General features: G+C 39.6%; 1 protein-coding gene across 2 annotated transcripts; it reads left to right on the top strand.

The window, feature by feature from the left end:
• The first annotated feature begins 18338 nt into the window (after positions 1-18338).
• lysmd4 (LysM, putative peptidoglycan-binding, domain containing 4) lies at positions 18339-24273 on the top strand. 2 transcript variants are annotated; one of them, XM_069190626.1, is made up of 3 exons: positions 18339-18422; positions 20075-20364; positions 20785-24273. In XM_069190626.1, the coding sequence occupies exons 2-3, from the start codon at positions 20089-20091 to the stop codon at positions 21385-21387; spliced, it is 879 nt and encodes a 292-aa protein (XP_069046727.1). In that variant the 5' UTR covers positions 18339-18422; positions 20075-20088; the 3' UTR covers positions 21388-24273. The 2 variants fall into 2 exon arrangements, with proteins under 2 accessions (XP_069046727.1, XP_069046728.1); XM_069190627.1 differs by lacking the exon at positions 18339-18422 and adding an exon at positions 18437-19123.
• The last annotated feature ends 244 nt before the right edge of the window (positions 24274-24517 follow it).

The raw sequence follows: 24517 nt of genomic DNA, 5'->3' as shown, positions 1-24517 counted from the left end.
TGAGCAATCTTTTTTATATATATACAGACTATAAAAAAGCATCCTTTTCATTTTTTGAACCATTCTGCTATAGCAACAAAAAAAGCCTCTTTGCAGCAGCAAAAGATTTGTGTATCTACAGAGTGTTGTGGTAAGTATTTCTAAATTGCACAGACAGTATACATTGTGTAGAAGGCTGCCTTGAAAGGACTTCCAATGTATTTGACTGATTACTTCTTTTCAAAGCCACAATACAGAGAGCACTTAGAATTAAAAAAAAGAAGATTTAATGTTTTCAGGGATAAAACAAATTTTAAATTGCAATTCCAAAGAAATATGTTAAGGGCGTGATATAAAAAAACTATCATAATCCTTTGTTCTTAAAAATATTGGAATGCAGTTCGTTTTATACAGTATCTATCACCCAATTTGGAATCATATGAACACATTCTGCAAAACATACAGTACTTGCACATGCTGAGTACCCGACCTAACCTCCAGGGCAGTTTTCATCAAATGGAGAACTTCAGTTTTGAATGAAATCCTTCAGTGCCTCTTGCACTGTGTTCCACGAAATGTTTTTATTCCTCCATGTTTCATGTAATCATTGTGTTGAACTTAAACAAGCATGAGCAATAACAAGGTGGCTACAGCACTGCTCTGTACTCATGTTATTTGTGTATGTTTACTGTTCTTTTAGCACTAGCTGTTTCTTCCTGATTTATTTGCTTTTGTGTGATTCTTTTCCCATGAATTACTACTTTATTGTAGTTTTATTGCAAGTGCATTTATTTAAATAATAAATGTAAACCTTTGTGAATACCATAAGCTGGCCTGGATGGGGGTGTCACCAAGGGAAATAAAATAATAATAATAATAATGTAGATTTCATAAATAACATTACTGGCTTCTTTGGGTAAGACACTAATTTACACCTGTTGTGAGTTGAATTCAGTTGACAATGTTACGTTTTCTTTCCTATCTTTTCAACATGGAATAAACCTATTACTTGTTCCTTTGCAGCCTACGCATGCTGACGCAGCCCCCCACCTGAACTACATATCCATATAGATCTACCCTGGGTCTGCTATCCAGCAGTAGGATCAGAAAAACTCACATTTGCTGGTCCATATGATGGGGAAGCTTATCTGCTTTAACTAATCAAAGCCCGTTTTTGCTGACTTTGTGTCATAGTGATACCCAGATGCATGCACATGCAAGTCAATGACAACTTTATCGACTAACAATGCTCTTACTTAAATGCTCTCAAGTTTTTTTCCAGATAAGTCAAATTTGACAGCTTTTCACCCTAAACTAAGCATTTAAATTTTTTCTTTCAGGCAGCTATCGTCCATTTTTAAACACGCCCATTTCAGACCACGGACGGCCAGTGAACTCTTGCACTTTTTAAATTGCTTCACCAACACATGCACAGTTTTGCTGGCAGTAATGATAATCCTTTGTCCTCCGTCTCAAGACAAACCATGCTAAATCTGCTTGTATAATGTGCCCTCCCTGGATCAGTGTCACACTGGTGCTTCTATTAGAGCAAGCAGGTATTACAGGAAAGCCGTTTTGCAACCCAGACCACTTTCAAAATCTGATTGGTATTTCTCCCTTCAACATGGTTTTCGCAGTGAATTGCCACATATGAGCTTCCCACTGTGACTCTAACATTACCTGTCATCTGTGATTCTGCTATTTGGAGGCTGTGTTCTAGTCGCGTGGCAGTTCTGAGGCTGGAAGGGGAGAGGATGCCATCGCTGTGGCAGTGTTCGGAATACGGTGCCAACACCTTTATTCTCAGAGAGGCTGCGAGTCCTGTATTAACTTTGACTTGAAGATATGGCGTGTGCATAGAAACCCACACATTGATGCTAGCAGGGGCAGCAAGCTAGACGTGTCAGCCTGACTCACTTCAAGACTCCATTTCATCCTATTATGGATCAGCATTGTGCTATACTGTAATTTGTGATTCTTTTTACCGAGGGCTGGTTAGTCCTCCTGGGTGAATTGCTACAATTGGTTGACATTTTTCTGGCTCCAATTAACCTTCAATTTGACTCCCACTATATTCTGTCTTTTTGTATTGTATCCCTGAAAGGGGACCAGGAGTGAGACCCACAGTTTGAAGCAGATGCTCCATCTCAAAAGGTTAGCGATTTCCAGGGCTTTTTTACCTTCCCTTTTGTAATTGTTCTCTCTTCCAAAGCATAATTGTAAGAAGAAGAATAAAAAATCATCTGTCTTGTCTCCAGTAAAAAGCATTATCCAGATACTGCATTAGTATTGCCCACGGTTAAGGTTTTGTATATTATTTTCACCTCAATGGGTCAGCCTTTTATTATTCTCCAAATTCCACACCCCAGGTTGAATATTTCCCTTGCTTTTTCAATGTTTTATATGAAAATTTGTGGCAAACAGACACTAACAGGAATGAACAAATGTAACATCAATCCATTTGAGTGCCACCATGTCAAATAGTCTTGCTTTAACTTTCAATATTTTAGCACAAAGCCAAGGGAAAGTGCATTTTGAAACACAGAAATGTAGGGGCAGTGAAAATAGCACACAGCAGATTTTTCACAGCTGTAGAAATTGGTTATCTGTGGTAGTTTATGATTCTGTAGATTTTGGGATATTGTAGTGAGAGCTCCTCCGGACAGGAGCCAGAAAGCAGCATCAATTGGAGTCATTTTTAATATGTTGTATGGAAGTCTGCTCATTTCTCATTCACAAGAATATAAGCAATTAACATGTAAGTAGTGCATTTACTAAAGGTGTGAGAAATCCACCTTAGAAAACTGAAGTTTTGTTAGCTCTTAAATGAACATAATTTGCAATGTCTATTACATACACATGCACAAATGGTACTACAATGTGGTTTAGTGTTTAGAGAACAGTCTTACATTTGTTGCCTTGCACAAACACTCTTCCATCACTTCAGAAACCTGAATCGGTAAATCCATGTGAATGGAGGAGTCCACTGTCAGTGAGCAGCTTCCTGCACTTATTTCTTGTGAATGTTTGCCAAGAAACAGAAAAGTGCAAACCCAGTGTTCTCCCTATTTCCCTCTCTGGAGATTTGTTCAGAAATCTATTTTTAAAACTCTGCCAACTCCAAGTAATAATCTTAATATGTCTGATCCTGCCATTTGGCTCTCTGCTTTTTAATCCATTGGCTCATGTGAAAAAAGATGTATAATCCTGGATTACAGACATTGCAATCATTCTGCTCTCCCAGCTCTGCAGAAGGGAGCCCCCCCACCCCGCCCGCAGTTCATTCGAAGGGCAGCTGCAGCAAGTGTCTTCGAGCCGGAATCTTCCTCATTTCAAGCAAACCTGACAGGCCTTCGCCCTGGGCAGCTCTCCACACTATTTTTAATTCCGGCTTTTCCTTCTCTTTTGACCAGCCCTTTATCTCCTCACAAGACTGAAACGAAGGCGGTCGTGGGTCTTGATGAAGGAGACTAGAGAACATGATAAAGACATCCTATAGTGGGAGATGAAGCACCATGAGCTAGTAATCCGCAAAGCACAGTAGTTGTATAACAGTAATGAGTTTTATGTGGCAATTACACAAAACATGTTTCACATTTGTTCTTGTGTTAAGAAAGAAATGTGTTAATAGTGCTGAAGTACAAAACAGTTAAGTTGGATTTCTCAAAAGAGGAAAAACACAGTAACTAGCCAAGAAGTGGGGAAACTTGTAGTTTTAATTCACTTATAATCTTTCCTGGGATATTCGAAGTACACAATTCCATGCGGTTAGTTAAATGGTTGCCGGATAAATCATGCAAAACATTTTTTTTAAATGCATACTGTACCCTTTTCTCTTGCAAATCAATATTCAACATCCCTGGCCAACAAAACCTTTATTTTTGGTCATCTAATCATTGCTTATAAATAATTAAGAAATACAGTAGCTCTTTTAGAATACCTTCACATCCTAACTACATTTTAAAACTGACAATAAGATCAGGAGCCACAGTAATTAATCATCTTAACCTGCCTTTTTTCCTGTGAATTAAAATAATTTCCTCCACTATTTTGTTCACTCAGTCTCAAGAAATCTGACTTCACTGCGCACATCACCACAAAACTCCAATGGTTTTGTGATTTTATCACCTCACAGATATAGAGAGCAAATCTGGTCAAAATGAATACCTGTGTGTTATGCCAGCTTCAGGCTTCAGATTGCAGTGCTGAAAAGTGCTATCAGCAGAGTACTGTATAAATCTGAGCGTTCTGTTGCATTTTTCAAAGGTTGTCATCAAGTTCTAATTAAGAATGAAGATGTCTGAGGTCATCCAGTGGCCATGGTGAGACCCTCTGCAGAGCCAGTGAACCCAAATGGCATCAATTATTAAATTTCTTACTGTATGGAGAATCTCTCTCCCTCTCCAAGCTTGAAGCAAACCTGTAATGGCACTGGTGTTCTGAGCACAGGATGAAAATAACCATTATGATTTCAGTAGCTCTTGGCATAATCTTTCATCTGAGGTTTTAAGTTCTTTTTCTAGTTCATAACAATCAACCTTTACCTCCAGCGCCTTTAAGAGAACCACCTGGGTTTGATGTATGCAAAGTGAAGACAGAGAAATCACTTTGTCACACGGAACTTTCAGTTGTTCTAATTAAACAGCTTAACTACCATAGACAGATAAAACTGAACACATTACGTTGATACCTATGGACCTACCTTTCACAAAATTACCATTTAACTTAAACTACATTGTCTTCCTTTTTTCTTCTATACATTCGCATACGTGTGATGGATTACTATTCTATAACAGTGTTCAGAGGAAAATTGTGCAATCTAGACTTTTTTCTTCAAGTTATTGCCTAGTGGGAACTTAAAATATACGATTCTATAGAAACTTTGAAAGATGCATTAACCTTCGCCCAAGTCACAGCCCCCCAGTTCAAGCAGAGCTGTGAGATTGCTGTGACACAAAACCAAACACTGTTGAAAGAGAGCTGAACTGGTGTCTTTAAATGGCCCTTGTGTATGTTTGTCCTCCGATGGACTGGAGTCCTGTCCTGGACTGGAGTCTGGGCTGAGCTCTCACTCTTCCTGACCCATTCCAGGAATAATGAGAAGCTTGCTGATAATGAAAAGATCATGAAAAAATATTTAAGATCTCATGTTGTGCTATGGTATTGTACTGTTTTTATACTGTATTATTGTTGTATGTTTATGAGCTTTTGATGTGCAAAACAAATTCTCTTAGGGGCCATACGTAAATGGTTCATTCAATTCAACAGGTGCTTCCTTCAAGGAGTAGAGAGGTGGAACTTTCCAGGTACAGGGACAGGGCTCTGAGGTTGGTGGTCTGGCACCTCTACATGATCGTCTATAACACGATCGTAGCGCTCAGTGTTTCATCACATTGCTACAAGCCCAGAATCTTCGGTCTGTTACGTGGTTTTACCATGGACAAGTGGAATGCTCCTGTGGGCTCATTACAAAGCAGACAATAGTATTACAACACTCTGTCTGTTCACCCACCTGTGTAACTCGTTTTCAGCGGTGAAAGATCTGGTTATCTTATTTATTGAAACACTGACAGCATATAAACTTCATCCCACCCTTCAGTGTTGTCGTTCAGCAGAATCCCAGCACTACCATGATAAGCAAAGAAGACCTTCTGACACCTAGTGCAAACTGCAGGTTCTGTAGAGCATCCAGAAGTGTTAAACACCACATAGCACACAAAAATGTCTCTAATAGCAGCGTGCTCACATAACATTGCTTGTCTATGTTACAGTCCACAAAAATGTTTCTGAGAAACTTTATGTTGCTATCATTATGAACTTCCACAAGGCCTGGAAAATGTGATGTGATCAGTCACTTCTTATATCATTATGAAAAAATATATAAACTACACAAGCACTTTTCATAATTATCCTTCTAGTCTCAATGTAAACAGCTGTATGAAAATTCTCCCAGACTAAAGCCAAAGTCCCCACAGAAATCACTAGGAGCCCATGTGGTATATTAAAAGCATGCTATTAGTGCACACTGGCAGCAGTATGTAACATTAACTCAGGAGCTTAATGTTCATGATATCATTTCTGCCTGCAGTCCGGGTCATTGCATATTTTAACAGCAGATAGCTGGGAATTCCTGGAAAAAGCAGCTCCTCCTCTCTCCTGTCATCTATATTTAATGCAAACCATGCTCCTGATTATCCAAGCAAAGTAATCTTTATTGCTTTATAGTGTATATACAGTATATTTAGTTCTTTAGTCTTTATAGGACTCAGTCAGACTTGGTGTGAATTCAATTTTGTTTTATTTAACATTGACACCTTAATCCCAAATTACCATACACTTTATTTCTTACCATGTAACAGTGCATTAAGCTCAATACATTTTAAAACCAGTGCTGAGTGCAATATTTGTTGGACAGAACAAATACCACAGCTAAAGAATAACAACAATAATACACTACAACAAAGAGACAAAATGTATAGCATGAATTAATTTCTTCTACTTTGTGCTGCAGTATAAATAAGGGTAAATTAGAGGAATTTAAAATGCATCATTTCCTTCTGAATCTGCCTGGGGGATACACAAGGAAAGAGCTAATGTTGCAGATTAATATCTGTAAGGTATTTCCCAAGAAACCTTGCAATAGTGAATCCCAAAATCATGTTCTAGCACAGTGGACCACACAGCAAAGTGTTTATTTAAAGAGTGAGGGAGGAGTCGGAGCCAAGACATTGCAACTTTTGTTGAACACGTTAACAAAGAACTCTATAATTCTGCATGTACAAAGCAAGAGTCCTTTTCACAGAGAGAATGTACTTGGCAGCCGGTCTCACTTGGGGGTAGAAAACATTAAATGAAAACCCCCTTAACTAATGTAGTTTGAGCCTTGCTAATGAATTCAGCACAAGCACTTGGTGTTACATGAAGTAGCTGTTGAAAGATTTGCCCTTTCAGAGGGACACAGGCTATCTGTTTGGGTGGTGATAGTTTTACACTTCCCTCATCAGCACGACATGCGAAGTGTCCTCATCAATGCAATCTCTTGTGGTGAGGTTATACAGAGCCTCCAACCTGATTGGTGCTGAGGGGCTGGGTTACTGTCAGTCAGAGTAATATCAGACGACACTCTGGATAGGGTGGTGGTAGGGCAAGGTTATCTCTTACTCATAGCTACTGCCTTGGACTGAGCCCAACAGAGTGCCAATGACTGTGAGCTTTCTTGCTGACAAAAAGCTTGCACTGCGTGCCATGGTTCTAGGGATCCCTGAAATAATTGCCTGCAACTCTGCCCAAATCTTCCAACATCTCCTACTGTAGTTCAGAGGAGAGCTTGTATGAGTGTATTGGTATCTTCTCAGTCAGATCTTAGCCCTCAAAACCTTGCACTGATTTGCACCAAAGGATTTAAACACAGTTAACCTTGGGTCTCTGCTGGCATTAGAAGTTGCTTCTGATACATAGACTTCCTACTCTGTGACACAGGGGAGTCATCACTCTCAAGCCTGCGGAGATCCCTGCTGTCGCATCACCCTCACTTGCAAGACATGAGCCTCAATGATTTTTACAGACAACGACTGATGTAATGAAATTCTGTATCACAACTGTTTGGCTGAATTCAATGTAAAAAGAAACTCCAGGGTGCTTAAAAGATGACCAAAACTAATGGGGTAATTTTTAAAGTTTCTGTTGCAATATGTTTCACCCAATTCTAAAAAAGGGCAGCATTTAAAAAAAAGGCAATACTTAGTGTTTCAAATATCTGCACTGTCTCTCAGTATATAGGCACCCAGAGTAGTAAGTACTGTAGAAGTAATCATAAATGATGTTCTGAGTCTTGAATGAAAGTCCAACGAATAGTGTTTCTCTTTATGAACCCAGCTGATTTTGGTTTGTGTGATTTTAGAAGGAACAAAGCAGAGACCATTTGATTCCCATAAGTAAATGAACAACCTGGATTTAGGGGATGTTGGGATACTGGGATCATGAACCAAAACTCTCTGGGTCATTTACCACAGCAAAGATAAAATTATGTATGAGGTCTGATGCTCAGGAATCGATTGCTGAGGTCACTAAAGTATAGGCTTGACACATAAAAAAGTCACCACTTCAGGCTTCTTCAAATCGCCATCGATCAACACCAGAACACTGTTCAGATTGCTTGACTCTTCTGAGGAAGTTATGTGAATCCGTTATGTGAGTGTTAGTTTTCAATATTCAAAATGTTAATTTCCCTAATAATGCAAAATATTATCCAACTGAATATTATCCAACATACACAAAGGAAGAATATTTCTGAAAGGGATATATACAGTACAAAAGCTTACCTGCTTAACTATTTCAATGTTATCTTGCAAACACTGAAAGGGGAACCTTCTCTGAATTTTTTTTCTTCATGCATTTTTTGTTTAGGATCACGGGGCGGATTCATCTGCCTGGCACTGTCATGCGATCCTACGATGTACCTTTTAATCTTCTGCTGCAACAGTCCGTGATGAATTTGTGCAGCAGCCACCCCTGAGTTATGAATCACATTCACCTGCAAACCTGACGTTTAATCAATAAACTTTTGACCTGTTGCCGTGACCCAGAGCTGTGAGGATTAATTTTGTTTTCCCTCTCCGACTCGGAGAAAAACAGCAATGGAGAGGGGCTTTTGCATACCCTACGTCTTCAGCAAATCTGTAATCGCCTGTGTTACCTTGTGCCCAAAGCAACCCAGTGAGAGAAGCAGAGCTCTTAGCTATTTTTAATTCAGGTGTAGCAAATTGCTAAATGACCTTTCAGAGCTCTGGGAGTCTGTGAGCCAGACTGACAGAACTGTAACCTCCAGTGTATAGAATTCTTCCTGACACTGCTCCCACTCCCTGGTTTTAACAGTACAAGCATCCACTGTACACTGTGTGTGTCTTTTTCACACACAAACTTTATTTTCATTTCCATTTTTTTTGTCTTTAAATGCTAAGTTTGCTTCCCATCTACTGTTTGCAGATATTACAGTATGACGCTGTTTTCAGGATCTGTATTGCACCTCCCAACCATGCTTCTGTGTAATCATGCTTTCCTTCATAGCTGTGCACACACCCACTGTGTTCTTTTTGGTTTATTATCTCTATAATCCTGAAATATGCAGGATAAGTGATTGTGTGACAGTCTACTTAGTGTTCAAGCTATGGAAGTGTTGCTAGCATCCCTGTGTCTCTGCACTGTGTATCCTCTGCTCACTGCTCTTCTGAACACATAGTGGGTTATGGGGATCTGATGGGTAAGGATAGACTTAGTCTACTTCTACTTAACAAGAGCCAACACTGCCATCTACAGATCTTCTATGTCACGGTCAGCTCAATAATGTTAACAAAAAAATGACAATTTACATAGGTAACGACAAGAATCTTGTATGAATTTACAGGATTTCTATTATTATTTTTAAAATAAGTGGCATTTGTAGATGGGTTAATTTGTAAATCATTTGTAAAGGACTGTTAATTCTAAACCACTGCCAGTAGTTTTGTGGCTGCTTTAAAATCACAAAATGATGGTTTCTGACATATATAGTGTTACTATATACTGTAACTTACATAGGTTAACAGGACTTTAAATCTCACTCATTCACTTCTGATTCATTAGAAGTGATCATAAAAATTCCAGATTCTGATATTATATACAATGATTTCCAATTTCCGTTTTCCAGACATACATTGACAGCGACATATCTTTACATCATTCAAAGCGACACATTTAATAGAGGCCAAATACATTTTTACGGAGATGTACTACATAAACTAAGGACACACAAAGGACTATTGAGAAAAAGAATGTAGAGATCCCAGAAAATCTAAAATGTAATTTTGTATCTTTTAAGCTAAATGAAGAACTTAAATAGGGGGTGTGGAAAGAATAATGAAAAAGACATTTAAGAAAGTTATGGGAAAAACGGAGAGCTGCTGGACATGGCTGGGTTCACTTCAAACTGATCACTGCCCTACATCAGCATTCATGAAAATGACATTCATTTTTATATGAAGCATTTAGGACTTACAACCGTTAACCATGTCGACACTGATTAAGCAAATTTGCCAGCTGTCGTTTCTGTTGAATTATCAGACAGGAAGGTTCCTGCGATGGGGCAGAGTGTGGGCACTGCATGTCTCTGCTCTCCCTCTTCTCTATTCTTCCTGTCAGTTGGACAAGCTGCTCAGTGGCCCTGAGACAGAGCGTGTTATCTGCTCTGCTGATAATCAAGGCGGGCTGCACGGAGCCTTGGAAGAGAGGGAAATGATATGATGATATGATGCATCCATATAAGGCAGCATTTGTGTTCATGGCTTCCTCCTCACAGGCATTTTAGAAGTGCAAAGTGGATGGCGGAGAGTCAGCAAAGAGCACAAGTTTACCCTCCCACTAATCAGATGGCTTAAAGCAACAGATCTGCTTAATGGAATGTGAGGCTTGGCAACCGACTGCCCTTGTGTTATAATTGGCTGAGGAACAGGAGCCAGAGAGCGAGCTGTGGACAGGGACGTACTGTAGATGGATGGGCAGGGAGAATGAAACAACAGAGCAATGGGTAAATCTGTTGTAGCATGACAGAGCCAAGGTCCCGAAACTAAGAATTTATGAAGAGAGCTGTTGGACTTGGCTGGTGTAAGGGATCATCTCAAGCATTCGTACAAGTGCATCAGTTTGAAAATGAGAGCTGCTCTTTGAATGGCGTCTGTATTTGCAGTGGCACACTACGAGTGACAGATTTTGTTCTGGAGGATTAGGGAGTGCTTTAAATTCATAACTGGGCAGGAACGAGGAAGGACTTAATGTCTGCCATCTCCCTGAATAAGCACAACCAGAGATGCTAGATCTTTCAGGGCGCAGCACGAAATGAAAAGCTAGCCTTGACCCAGAGGACTGCTTGTGCATTCATCAGAACAGGCAGTCTGTGTAATCTGGCACCAAAGTTGCACACGTGCCAAATTCCTAGAAGGATTTGATTTGAGAGATTAGCTCCAAAAACATTAAAAACAAAAGAACATGTCCACAAATTACTTTACATTCTGAGAGACCTTTCCCTTATACACAGTGCTGATGTTTTTGTTCAGTTTCTCCAGAAGACAGAGATCATCTGTGGAAGAGGTTAGGAATCATAAATCCATTTGTATATTAAAGCCTGCATCCCAGGAGACTGAATAAAATATCTCATCTTCCTCAACATCATTCCAAGAACAGTGCGATTATTGTGATAGCTGAAAGCAAGTGCCGATTTGTGTATCGTCACTGACCCTGCCCTCCCAAGCATCCTCCTCCTACAGATGTCCAGTCACAAAGGGCTTGACAGACTGGTACAGGAAAGTGGGAAGTGAGACACTGTGGGACTAATCTGTCGCTGAAACCCAACCACCTTACAGAACACATCAGCTGCCTGTGCAACACAAAATAAATGGCATTTAGATCTTTACTGAGCTAGTTTTATTATCATTATTCTTGATATTTATTTGATATCAATCAGCTGTTTCATCAGCTAGACCTTTAAAAAAAAAGGAATAACATCTTTCCCTGTGATGCTTTGAGACAGAGCGGGGTATTAAAAATACCCTTAAATTGATTAAATGAATGTGTAAATTGAGCACTTTACCTTCACTGAGGTGAATATTAGCCCTTAATGACTATGTGTAGTAAATGTGTAGTATTGGTCAGATCAATATTTCTGCCATCGATCAGACCAGACAACAGCTGACAAATACAGTAATACTGATTTGATTTGTTTGGAAGAGTAATTGCAAATTAGGTTTTATATACAGTATGACCTTTTCTTAGCAAATGCTAAATAGGCACTTTATCATATTAGTTACTGCAGAAACTAAAGAAAATCAGTAATAAACAGAAATATTTTTGGCAAAATAACATACATATGAACATAAGAAGGGTACAAAATGAAAGGATTTCTAGTTTTGATAGCTAGTAGTTAATTGATCTAGGGATCTCATTCAGCCATTTCTTGAATGAATCCATGGGAGTTTCAACAGCATGGCAGAGAATCTTCATACAGTATATTGTACAAAAGTGTCTCCTGTTCTAGGTTTTACATGTACTGTATGTGTCCTTTCCACTTATGTCCTCTGGGTTGATTGTTTCATTGTGCAGAAGTCCTTTGGTTGGACTTTGTCAGTGCCTTTGAGGATCTTGAATATTTGCATCATGTCCTCTCACAATCTTCTGTGTTAAAGGCTAAAACTAACCCAGCTCTTCCAATGTGTCAGAGCAGGACATTCATTTAACCCTCTGGACTTCTCTGAACTGATTCCAGAGCAGCTGTGTTTTTCTGTTTGGTAATGATAAGTGATAATTGATAATAGGTAGTGATAATAACTGCACACAATACTCAAAACCAGATTTTACTAGTGTTGTGTATGATTTTAACACACAGTAGCATACCTGGATTTAGTTCTGGCACATTCAACAAAGTATCCTATTGCCTCTGTAAGCTTTGATAAGTTCTTATTGTTGCTCTGTGTGATGATTAAACAATCATACTCAGTTTAGCAAGGGTCTAATGCTTGATTTACAAGCTAATTTTGCAACATTTAAGTGAAAACATTTCAGATTTAAGGGTGATATTAAAACCCAGTCCTGTGTAGAACAGAATACCTTCAGAAAGTTCCTTGGGTATAAGATTTACATATTATCATTTCATAAAAAGGCCCAATTCAAATCCCCTTTTCCACTTTCAAACTGGCTTTTCCAATTTCCACAATTTTTAATATTAGTTTCTATTTAACTTTGCGGTATGCATTATTTTATGGTGTGTTAAAATGTCTTGCTCATCAGGGGAAAGACGAGGGATGTTGTTTTAACTAAATTAATTGACTATCTCTTTAATACATCCAATGCTGTAAAATTGCTCATGTTGCTGTCACTGGCGCACCAGATGGTCTGCTCTTACAAGTTTTTTTTCCTGAAAGACGGAAAGTTTGAAAGCCACTTGGATTGCAAAAGGACATCAGAATTTGTTTTACTGGGGGATCCCAGGTTGAGAGACTCTAAATTGAACTACCAGACTCTAGCAAAAAGGAGAGGCAATGTCCACTTTCAGCAGTGCTAAAACAGAAATTGTAAATCCATCTACCACATCCAGTGTTAATCTGTACAAGGACTGAATCTTAGACTTGGGGGAGCAAAAATGTTTTTTAAACAGTTTGAATGTTCAAAATGTCTTTGCTCAATTCTAATTCAACAGTTAAAATTCCAACTGTAGATGTATTACTTGATACTAAGTATTGTATAGAATATATTATGATGATTATTAGAGTTTAGGGAGGTAAGAGCAGTGACCATACTTATATTGCTTTGTGATTAGAAGTTAACCTTTAGGTTTAAGTTTCTCATGTTAATTTGCCTCACTTGTTTTGTCAATCAAGATTTAAGACCAGGATTTCTTAAACAAAGATGGAGATAAGAACCTTTAATCCACTCTGTTACATGTCCTGAACTTCATCTTTTCTTCCCCTCCACTGGCTTATTCTGCATCACTGCATCTATGCAAACAGTTTTGGGCACTGGAGACATTCATGAACTCTGCCGTGTTTCCCAGTTTTAATTTCTTTTGCTAACAATTTAATTCTCTTAGAGCTGGCGATCCATAATCTGGCCTAGCCTTCCTCTCATTAGTTCAGTGTGCTTAATATGACTGCATTCCCTTCAGACTCCACTTCCTCCCTTCCTCCTATAGAACAAGAGACATGATGCAGTTTTACACCACATCTGCTACTAAAGCAATTGCATTTTTCATAGGATTTAATGTAACATGCAAAAAGGGCTGCTTCAGTCACAGATATGAAAACTGCGAGTTTTTGGAAAATCAATCTTTTTGAAAGCTCTTTTAAAACCATGTGAACGTATCAACCAGACAATAAATTAAAAACAAAAAAGTTATTGGGTTTTAGATTGTAGGGACAGTGCAAATATGAAATTACTGGCAGGAATTAAGAATGAAATTATTTTTCGCCATATGTGAATGCATAGTAAAAGTACAATATTTCACCAACATAAATTAACTCCATAAACTACCTGGTACCAAACTGCTGATCTTTTGGACAAAGAATTTGTGATTAATCAGGATTGCGAGGAAGCTGGAGTCTGTCCCAGCGAGCACCGGACACAAGGCGAGATATAGCCTGGACAGCACGCCAGTCCATTGCAGGGAACAATATATCAGTATCATTTTAAAACAGAACTCAGGTTAGGAAAAGATTTAACGGCAGTGTTGAGGAAACTGAAAGTTGTTCGAAAGCTCAGTTAGAATCTGATGAATAATTCTGAAATTGAGGTGGGAGGTGAGAGGTGTAAGGTTTAAGTAAACCTAGGAAACAGTAAGAACTGAAGAGCAAATATGGTTTGGAACGAGAAAACCAAAAGGCTGTCAGATTGTTTTGAATACTATAAAAGTAAATTGATCTAATTAATTGTAACACAGACAAATGCATACTGCCTTTTTACATTTCTCATTTTGGTTCAGAGGAGTGTGTTGTAGTCTAAAGCAGTCAAGCATTAAATAAGAAATGCGTGTACAGTGGCTTTTTGTGACCTGCTTCTGTTGCATTTCTGTCGCCTGACCTTTACCAGGTGCTAAGTGCCAAGTGCATATTCGCTTACAGGGACCAATATCGCATATTCACTTGCAGTGGACAGGATATGATCAGGCAGGCTCCTGTCCTTCTCCCCTTGTTAATAAGGGAAGTTGACTCCATAACTTGTACACGCAAATCCATCTGTGCAGCATTTCATTATGGATTTGGAACTGATTCATATATTTAGAAATTTCTTTTATTTTTGTTTGTATAATAATGAATACAATTTATCTGCTTTTTATTTAGGTTTTCCACCTCTTCATTTTTAATTTTGCCTGGTTTCTTTTGACAGCAGTTCCAAGATACAGTTCTCATGGATAAATAGCACCATCTAATGGACATCTAATGGTCTTTTCTTTTTTACTCATTATATACATTGCTGGGTTTGGCACAATAACATTAAAGTACAACATAATGAAATATTCATCCTGTTTTTATGCTGATGTCTAAAATATTCTGCAAAGATATATTCACTCTGATAAACCTTACTTTAAAAAAGAAAGCAGATTTATAAACTTGCATTTGTAAAGCCCTAGTAGCAGCGTGTTGTATTTAATTCTAAATGGAATAGGCTAGAAAACACAAATAATATTTATTTAATAATAATTATAATTATAATTGCTTTGGAAAATAGCTTTCAAAGATCAGTCAAGTACAGTGCGCCTTTATCTTTTCAGCAGATACACTACTGTATTCAAAGCTTCCTCAAAGCCCTGAAGCCATTATGTAGGCAATCCTAGATTGTTTTTCATCGGAATCTATTCCCAGACATGTTGGGGACAGTAGAAAAACAGGGAGGGGTACCCAGCGTGTTTCTCATGAAATGGACAGTTTAGCATGATGTATGAATATGCCAACATGTCTTTGAGAGATGAAAGAAAACATGAGGACCCAGATGAAACCACACAACTCAGCATGGAGCCCCAGCCCGGACTAGAGCCTAACAGCCACAACAGAGTGTTTTCACAACAATCCTAGATTGCTTTGCCTTAAGTAGACTATCTTTTTTTTATTTCATTGTTCTGCCAAAGTTACAGTTTTGAAATGAGACTTTTTCTCTTAAAGTGATGCTGCATAATGTCCTTTGCAGGTCTTGTGGTTATTAGGTCTTGTTATTAGAAACTCTTCTTGACCTCTATATGTTGTAATTGCAGCACTTACATCCTTCTGGATGCTAGCATAGAATTTTGGATATTTAATCTATATATATATATTTAATGTATAGATTTTGATAACAACAAAATGTAAGATAAAGCAGTGCATATTATTACATACAATATGGAAATTTCTATTATACTAGAGTAATAAAAGCTTAAATAATTGTCTAACACTGTCTATAATAATATAATAATAAATAATAATAATAATACTTATCTAAAAGTGAAATCCTTATTAATGGTCACACACATGACATTATGCACATTCTTCAACACTAATAACAGACAAATCTATATCCCAGCTATGTGAAAATGTCCAAAATAAATGTCAATTTTCTCCCTTTTTCTCGTAAATACTCTTTAAGGGCCCAATGCTGTGGTAGGTTGAAAACTGAGCCTGAAGCTGTGGGGATCTTGCTAACACTGTTTTTAAGACATCCTACAGATATGGCTTTACAGAGAAAGAGAGACAAAATATCTAGTAAAGGGGCTGTATGCACAATTCCATATTGCGTGCAAGGATTTATCCCTGAAGGGAAACAAACACATCATGGCGAAAGGGATTTAAAATGACTGCTGTTCAAAAGTAATTTAGCATGTGCTTTATTTTTCACTAGATTGTTTTATATCCATTTCCTCCAAGCTCTACAGATTATCAGTATTAATGAGAATCAACTGAGCAAAGAATCTGTGGTTGTTGCAAGTTCTTCGTTTAGTTATTTTCCTATTCACACTTTGTCCTTACTGCTCCTTTAAGAGCATCTACTTTCTGCCCTGCAGGAACCGTCAACTTAAAGAGTTTGGTGGGCATGAAGAAAGAACTACATTACCACACTACTGGCTCACTGTTACCATTTTCTGTTCATACATTGCTTTCCATGCATTAACATAAACATGTGATACAGTGTAACACAGATATGTGCGCCTGTCCAGAGGAGGCCTGCTCCTGAGTATATGTGTCTGTGAAAACATATCTGAAAACAATTTGGAATCTGAAAATAATTTGCCAGAGCTGTTGTTCTAGAAAGGGTGATATGCAGTTGTTACCTGCCAGAAACACTGATACCTTGTCATTCCCACAAAGAATGTCAGCTCTTCACTCTTATTGGTGCCCAGTGGACAGGATTGTGAAAGCGGGGGAGTTGTTTGAAGGGAATTCTTGTTTAAACAAAATATCTGCAGTATTTCAGGATGTCTAACAAACAATGTGTTTTAAAAGGAAACATCTTCAGCAATTCTTCACTTAAATTGCTTTTAGGGTCATACCACAGTTATGATCCACATGATCATATATCCCATAATTCTGAATAATTAAAACATCTGCATGCCTTTCTCAGAGGCAGGCCTGTAGGTCAGTCATGCTGCTGTGGACAGCAAAGATGTAAAGGACCAAAGGTCACTGGAGGCAGGGGAAGGGTAAGGAACCAGTCTCAAGTATAGTTATATAGCCTCTTTCTTGATATGGGAAGTGTTACAGTTCCAGGAGGTTACAATAATAATAATAATAATAATAATAATAATAATAATAATAATTAATTATTATATTGTGATAATGCATACAGTATGAAAGGGAATAAACTAAGTATTTCAGAAGATACAAAATCCAAGAAGATGATTGCAGAATATCAGTATTGTGGTTTTAACCCACTTGGTTTGAGGGACAGTCACCTGGCCAAATGAACCAGGAAACCAGAATGCCACTATGAGAAAGCAGGACGTGGCTGAAGGTGAACTGAAAGAGGCCTGCATTTAAACCCTAGAGCTGTGAGTCAAGGGACCTGAGGCTTGTCCTCTTCCTGAACTGTTTCTCTCTCCTGTGAGAAACTCACGAAAGGTGAGCAGAGCCCATTAGACAGTGGCCTTGTTCATCTGTCACTAGCTCCAGCTGCAATTTTGTGCCGTCTTCGCTGAACACTGACACTGAACTTCAGAACTGCATGTTAACTTTCTGGGACCTATACAGAAAAAATAAATGCTGGGACCTTTACTGCTGATAAATGTTGATCTTTTTGCATGACAGAAGAAAAATGTGTCATTGAACATTTCACATATAGACAATCATACTGTATATTTCTATAAAAACAGAATAATTTTATCAGAAATTCTGCTGAACTGCATAAGCATGCTTTACAAGGTCTGCAATCCTGGACCTGGAGAAACATAATCCAGTTAGTCTCATAGGTCATCTGTTTTTAAATACTGGCAACGCCTGTTATCTACTGATAAGGAAGTAATCTGTTCAACTAGGAATTCTAGTCTTTGAGGGCTACTTAAGTCTTAAATGACCTCTACATTTCTTAATGTAAAAAAATCACCCGTTTAACTGATCACAGTGGAATTATTCCGCTATGTAACTTTAGAAATCGGCGATGTGACCAACAGTAATAGTGACCAAGGTCGAGGATCACCGCTTTACTTAGACGATTAAATCACTGTCACTTTAATTTATTACCAGGACACGTAGTCTGGGCACACACTCTATCTAACTTGATGAGGAAGTGCCCCTCCCATGCTGTGTTGCGATTGGATAATGTGCCTTATCCCTGAGATGTGATTGGTTCAACCCTTGTCAATCTACCTCTTCTTCTCTCGCCGGGTTACCATCAAGTTCCTGTGTGCCAGAGCTTTGTATCACGATACAGTCTTATAGGATAATGTAGTCTACTCCAAACAGGTGAGTTTGGTCAACAATTACAGTAACTTAAACAGATTTGCTTAGATTACTTTTTTTCACCCGACTTTGTTCCAAATGTTATTATTTTACGCTTGTCAGACGGTAAAACGGTAAATCCCGTAATGTCAGTAATCATGTTTGCAGTTTTGAGAAGCGCGTTGTGTTACATTCTAAAGAGCTGTTTCACTTTTTCCTTTTTAATATTACATGTATACATTTCGTAAGTAAAACCTGTTTGTTTCTCCATATATAGGTTTAGTTGAATAGGAGAAGTATAGATGAATGAGGTTTCAGTAACATCACAGTTACCCACATCAAGTACGGGTTTGTGTGATACTGTGGCTGTTCACAGGGAGTGAGTTGATTTAATTCCTGTGTAGACAACTGCGATCAGTGATCTTAAAAACCGGCTGCTACACATCGAAAAGCCCCAGGAGGTGACCAGCCCGTTTAGCTGACACTGTTAGATTATATAATCACGTTATCTGATCTTGTGGCCTGGAGCCGGTCTTTTCACTTGAAGTGAATTTGTGTGACAGAACTGGAGCTACATGGTGCGCGAAAGTTTGTCGAATGCATTTACTTGTTTCTCAAATATTTGTTTTTTTCAAACAGGGCTTTTGTACAGCAAAACAACAACAAAAACAAAACAAAAGATGAGATGAGAGAATGGGGAACAGTCAGTGCTGTGCGCTGCTAAGGTGTGAGACGCGAAGAAAACTGACTCACAGATTTTGAAATCGAGAAATAACTGTGCAATCTTCGCCAAGGTTCCCACGTATTAAGGATGATTGTGCTTAGAGAAGTCATGCTATAGGCGGGCCATTAATGTTAAAGTAAATAATTCAACACTTTATGTCCGCTTGTTGGCAGCAGATGACTGCAAGAAGGCAGTAATGTTTACTTAGTGGGTTTAATAAATACAACGTCAAGAAATGGTGCACCTTGAACTGGTAAAGAAAAGTACTAGTTAAACTAGGGTTTTTAAGGCAACATCACTATCTGCTTTGCAGCGTTTGAACATTTAATATTGAGTGTGCTTTGGATTGTGAACAGTGACACGTGAACCAGGCTGGATCAGTTAACTACTAACGAACAGGTCAGATGGGACCAATGGCCTTCTCTTTCTCATGTAAAGGCTTTATTTACGTTCTTCTCCTCCTGATGTTTCCAGCTCAGACACAGACACTCAGATATCTCACTCCTGCTTAGGAACAGGTAATAGGTTTATTCCATGCTGAAGAGAGAAGAAAGAAAACGTTTCCGCTGTGGAGCCTTCTTCAGGTGTCTGGACAGCGTGGAATAAACCTATCACTTCTTCCTTTGCCTACGCATGCTGACGCAGCTCCCCACCTGGACTGCTTCACTCCTGCTTCGTTCCGCTGGTAGGAACTCGCATGTGGTCAGTGGCTGGGGAAGGTTCAGCCCGTGAAGAGTGTGCTTTAGACTCCCTCGAGCAAGAGCGCTTTGAGACCCAGGTGGAGATGAAGTGGCCCCGTGTTCAGGGATAGCAATGGGAAGTGCTTCCTGAGGCACGACCCCTGTGTGTCTGAAAGAAGCTGCTTCTTCTAAGAGCTGTCTCTGGAGCGGGACCTGCTCAGATGCCTCCTGTCTCTCTCTACCCCCCTGCTCCATGCTGCTCTCTTCCCCAGGTGCTGTCGCCACGATGAGGCGGGGGGAGCCTCTCCGCGGAGCCTTCCTGCCCCCAGGCGATGTCCACACCTGCGGGGATGGGCAGGTGTACTTGTTCAGGGCCGGGGCGGCACACCCTGCGGACTCTTCGGAGGAGGAGGAGGAGGAGTTCAGTGTGACGGAGCTGAGACCCAGAAGCCGGGAGTCAGCCAGGCAGGAGCGAGAGAGGGCGGGGGACCTGCTGCTGCTGGAGCGGGATGTCTCTCACTGCGACAACCTCAACAAGCTGGCACTGCAGTACGGCTGCAAGGTGAGACGTGGCTGGGGGAGGGGGAGGAGCTCTGCAGGGGGGGGAGGAGCAGGTGCTCTGCAGGGGGAGGAGTAGGAGGAGGAGCTCTGCTGGGGGAGGGGAGGGACTCTGCAGAGGGGGGAGTAGGAGGAGGGGCTCTGCTGGGATAGGGGGAGGGGCTCTGCTGGGAGAGGGGGAGGGGCTCTGCTGGGGGAGGGGAGGGGAGGGGCTCTGCTGGGGGAGGGGGGGAGGAGCTCTGCTGGGGGAGGGGCTCCGATGGGGAGGCGGAGGAGGAGGAGGAGCTCTGCAGGGGAGTATTTCTTTCCCTCCTTCAGCCGTGGGAGAAGATGTTTAGGAGTGCAAAAGGTGATGAGCAAGCTACGTTTTAACATGAGTATGAACACAAATAGATGGCTTTATTGTTTTTGTTTCGAAATGCAGGTGGCCGACATAAAACGAGTGAACAACCTAATTCGGGAGCAAGACTTTTACGCTTTGAAGTCCATTCGAATCCCCGTCAAGAAGCATGGCCTTTTCACGGAGTGCAGCGCGGAGCTGGGTGAAGCGCCGCCTTGCGCCTCCAGGGCTCCTTGTCCCCTGCCCTCGCCCTCCCCCCCCCCAGCTGCGCACAGCGCTGCCAGTCCCGATGCCCGGGAGTGCACTGACTTCCTCAGAGAAGTGGACCAGGACCTGGAGAGGCTGATCCAGACCAGCGACGGCCTGGGCCCGTGCCCCGCGGACGACCACGGAGGGCCGCCCCGAGCCGCGGGCAGGCAGGCGCCAGCGAGCTACGGGGCAGACTGGGGCATCCGGTGGTGGAACGCTGTGTTGGTCATGCTTTTGATAGGCATCATCCTGCCCATATTTTACCTGGTGTATTACAAGACGCAGGAAAGCGTGAGGACTGCTGTGGATGCTGGCTTTGTGAATCACTCCGATCCTACCTCAAACACTACGGAAAAGAGCCTTGGCACAACCCCCAGCGAGGGCTTAGATGTTCAGGGCAGAACCCATCCACTCCTGAGAAAAACTATGGGCACATAGTGATGGCCCAGGATGTTTCCCAGATAATAACCTCTTCTGTTGCCTCTGTGTTACAGTGACACCTAAAGCTGGGCTCCTCCACAATTTTCAGGCCTTTTTGCCCCACTGACACTCTTCTCAGACTTTGTTTCCTTCTGCAACGTGTATTTTGTGTTTGTTAGCCAGTCATAAGGTACTTATGTGGATTGTTCTGTGTGATTTCCACTGCCTACATATCACAAAAAATACTTTGATAGCCAATAGAGTGGAAATCTCTCAAGGCCCTTCTCTCTGCATCTTGCGTTGAGTGATTTGGTTTTCTGTCTTGTGTTTTTGGAATCATGATGTGATATGAGTGTGGAGATTTTGTTGCCATAAAGATTTCAGTATTTTTTTAGACTGCAGTTTAATACCGAGAGTGCCATTTTATTTAAGAATATTTTATTGCTGTGTAAGTGATCTGTTTACAATGTAATTGTCATCTTGGTGATTCTGAAAGTCTTCAATAACAGGCATAAAAGAAGTTGCAGAGCTTTTCATAGCACTTAAGATAAGTTTTTTTTTTTCTTTTTTGCCCTCAATATACAGTATATATTTTTTCCATATTACAAGTCTGTCCTTCCCCGAGTTGTAAGCATCTGCAGGCAAGGCTAAGGAGGGAAGACCTTCACTTAACACTTTTGACCTCGACCTTGAAAACATTTTAGTCACTTTGTTTTTCCATTCAATAGATGGCACTCCTTGCCAAAAATTCATTCAACTTTCATTGATCAGGTTTGCAGCGTTGATGGCAAACTGTAGCAGATTTATTTTAGTAACGGTAAGATGTGTTTACTTTTCAGATGCCACTTCAGATTGTCAGTTTATCAGACTGAATTTGATTCTAAGCAGCAAAATGACTCCACATTTGCTTGTAGTGCAAGGATGACCTCTGGGAAGGTCAGTTTGGTGCAATAGTGCTTTGTTTAATTCATTTCGATATCCACATTTGAAATGTGTAGTTGCGGGGAAGAAGTAATTACATGTAAATGCTACTTTAGTTGGTGGCTTGTTTGTCACTGTAGCACTTGTCGCAGGGTCAGACCATTGATTTAAAAATTTGTGCTTAGATTCAGCTCCTTTCTGTATTGAACCCTTTTGATATCATCATCGTAAATAAAGTATCAATGTAGATGCAGTTTAGTATTTCTCTAAATTTGAAAACTTCATTAAGTATGGGGAATCTCACAAGGGTGTTGCTTGTATTGCTCTTGTCCTCTATAAGTATTTGCCATGCTAAAGAACAGGAGTTACTTTACTTTATGCAAGTAGCCCTGTCCCAGCTGTTTTTTTCTGTTTTGTTCATGGGGATATTATAAGTCACGCATTCAGACCAGCTAGTATTACTGGATGTAAAAGTCTTTGCTCCCTGTTATTCTGCTCAGTTAATTCACACTCCACCACTGGCCCTTGTTTCTGTTCTACAGAACAGAAGGCAGAGAGAAGGTTCAGATGTTTCATTTTCCGTCTTTTACTCTGTTATGAAAGTCTTCATAAGCAATGCACTCAGGATACTGTGTGAATAACCAGTATAAGGCTTATGCTTTTAATAGACTACGATGATTTTCATTACGCAGTTTAAATCTTTTGTCCCATTGTACCTTATTTTGAGCCAGAAAGTTAACCTGTGACATCTGGGTTTTTTATGGTGGTGCTAATATAGTACTTCTTTTTTCACAACCTTAGAGAGACGTATTTTGTGTTTTAAAGAGAACTTATCACCATTCTTTATTTTCTATAGGGCTGTTTCTTTTGTCCTGGGCAAGATGTTATTTTTTGAATTTTTTCTTTTCCTATTTTTTGTTTGATATAAAAAACTTTTAATTTCTTACCCTTCTTTTTCATTTTTGGTGTTTTCACCCATCAGTCACAAGTGGACTTGTTAAGAACAAAAATAAGTTATAATTTTTAATGCCATTATGAAATTTTAAATGACTTAAATCCATAGGGTAAGGTAATTCTACCATACCTTAAGAAGGAAAGTGAATTGTCTGTTTAGGAGACAACAAATATATTTTGCTTGACTAACGGGGGTATTAAATTTGCTGACTTTTGAAAACTGACAGTGTAATGCAGTGTTAGGAGATGTTTTCGTTGATGACAGGCAGTGTCAGTCATTGAGATTGCTGTTAAGAATCTTGATTAGACTGCGTGTGTATGAAAGCTCACATTTGTTGCGATCCATGTAATAGATTTAAACTTAAAACTGAATGTTTTGTGTGACAGTGATCTGGACAGGATGGTTCAGTTTAAGTGTGGGAAGGTGAATGCCAGCAAGGTTGTGTCAGGTTCCGAAGAAGCTGTAACGAAATGGCCAAAGTGAATATAGGTAAAAAATGTAAAAAAGATACATGGCCTAACTATGGGACAAGTTCTAATTGTCTTTTTCATTATAAAGCTTAATTGAAGTACTGTTTTAAATTACAGAGAAAACAATTGGAATTACATTTTATTTTCTAATTTGTCATCATTATTGTATTTTATTGACCTTTAATATATCAGCATAGACTATTTTAAATAAATATTTTAACACATATCTGTCTGTTTTCCTGACCCAGGTCCTTATTGATTGAAGTAATAGATTATTACCAGATTCATTATTCTTTAGAGACCATACAGAATACCTGTATGAAAGAATCTCAGTGTAGCAAAGTTACTCGAGTACCAGCAATTCAGTGCAGTTTATTTGTAATATCTGCTAAGGAGTAAATTAGCGATCAATCAAATAATTAAAGAGTGTGTCATCCTAAAACCTTCTGTCCGAATGTATTGTAATGTACCTGGTATTTTGAGTATTGGGTAATGTATGCAAGGTCAGATGCTATGTTATAAGTTTCCTTAAACAATAAAACTCTTCCCTTTCCAGCAGAGATTGTTAAACCTCGTTTGGGGCACTCCATTGCCATATCTTCTGTTTCTTTGCTGCATCTCGGTTTTCTATAAAAAACTGAAATTCATTTCTAATTGCACTATTCAGCAGTGCAGTTAACCTTTTTCATGGTTCTCAGCCTTTAATTAAAAAATGATAAGAAGCCTTGCAAGTATCTGGAGGTCTGTGACCTACAGAAATTGTTCTTGTGACTTGTGAAATTAAAAATGATTAATTAAGCAA

Source organism: Lepisosteus oculatus, chromosome 5 (genome assembly GCF_040954835.1).
Source record: "Lepisosteus oculatus isolate fLepOcu1 chromosome 5, fLepOcu1.hap2, whole genome shotgun sequence".
Lineage (NCBI taxonomy): Eukaryota > Metazoa > Chordata > Actinopteri > Semionotiformes > Lepisosteidae > Lepisosteus > Lepisosteus oculatus.
Note: the sequence above shows the minus strand (reverse complement) of the source record. Positions and strands in the feature narration are given on the sequence as shown.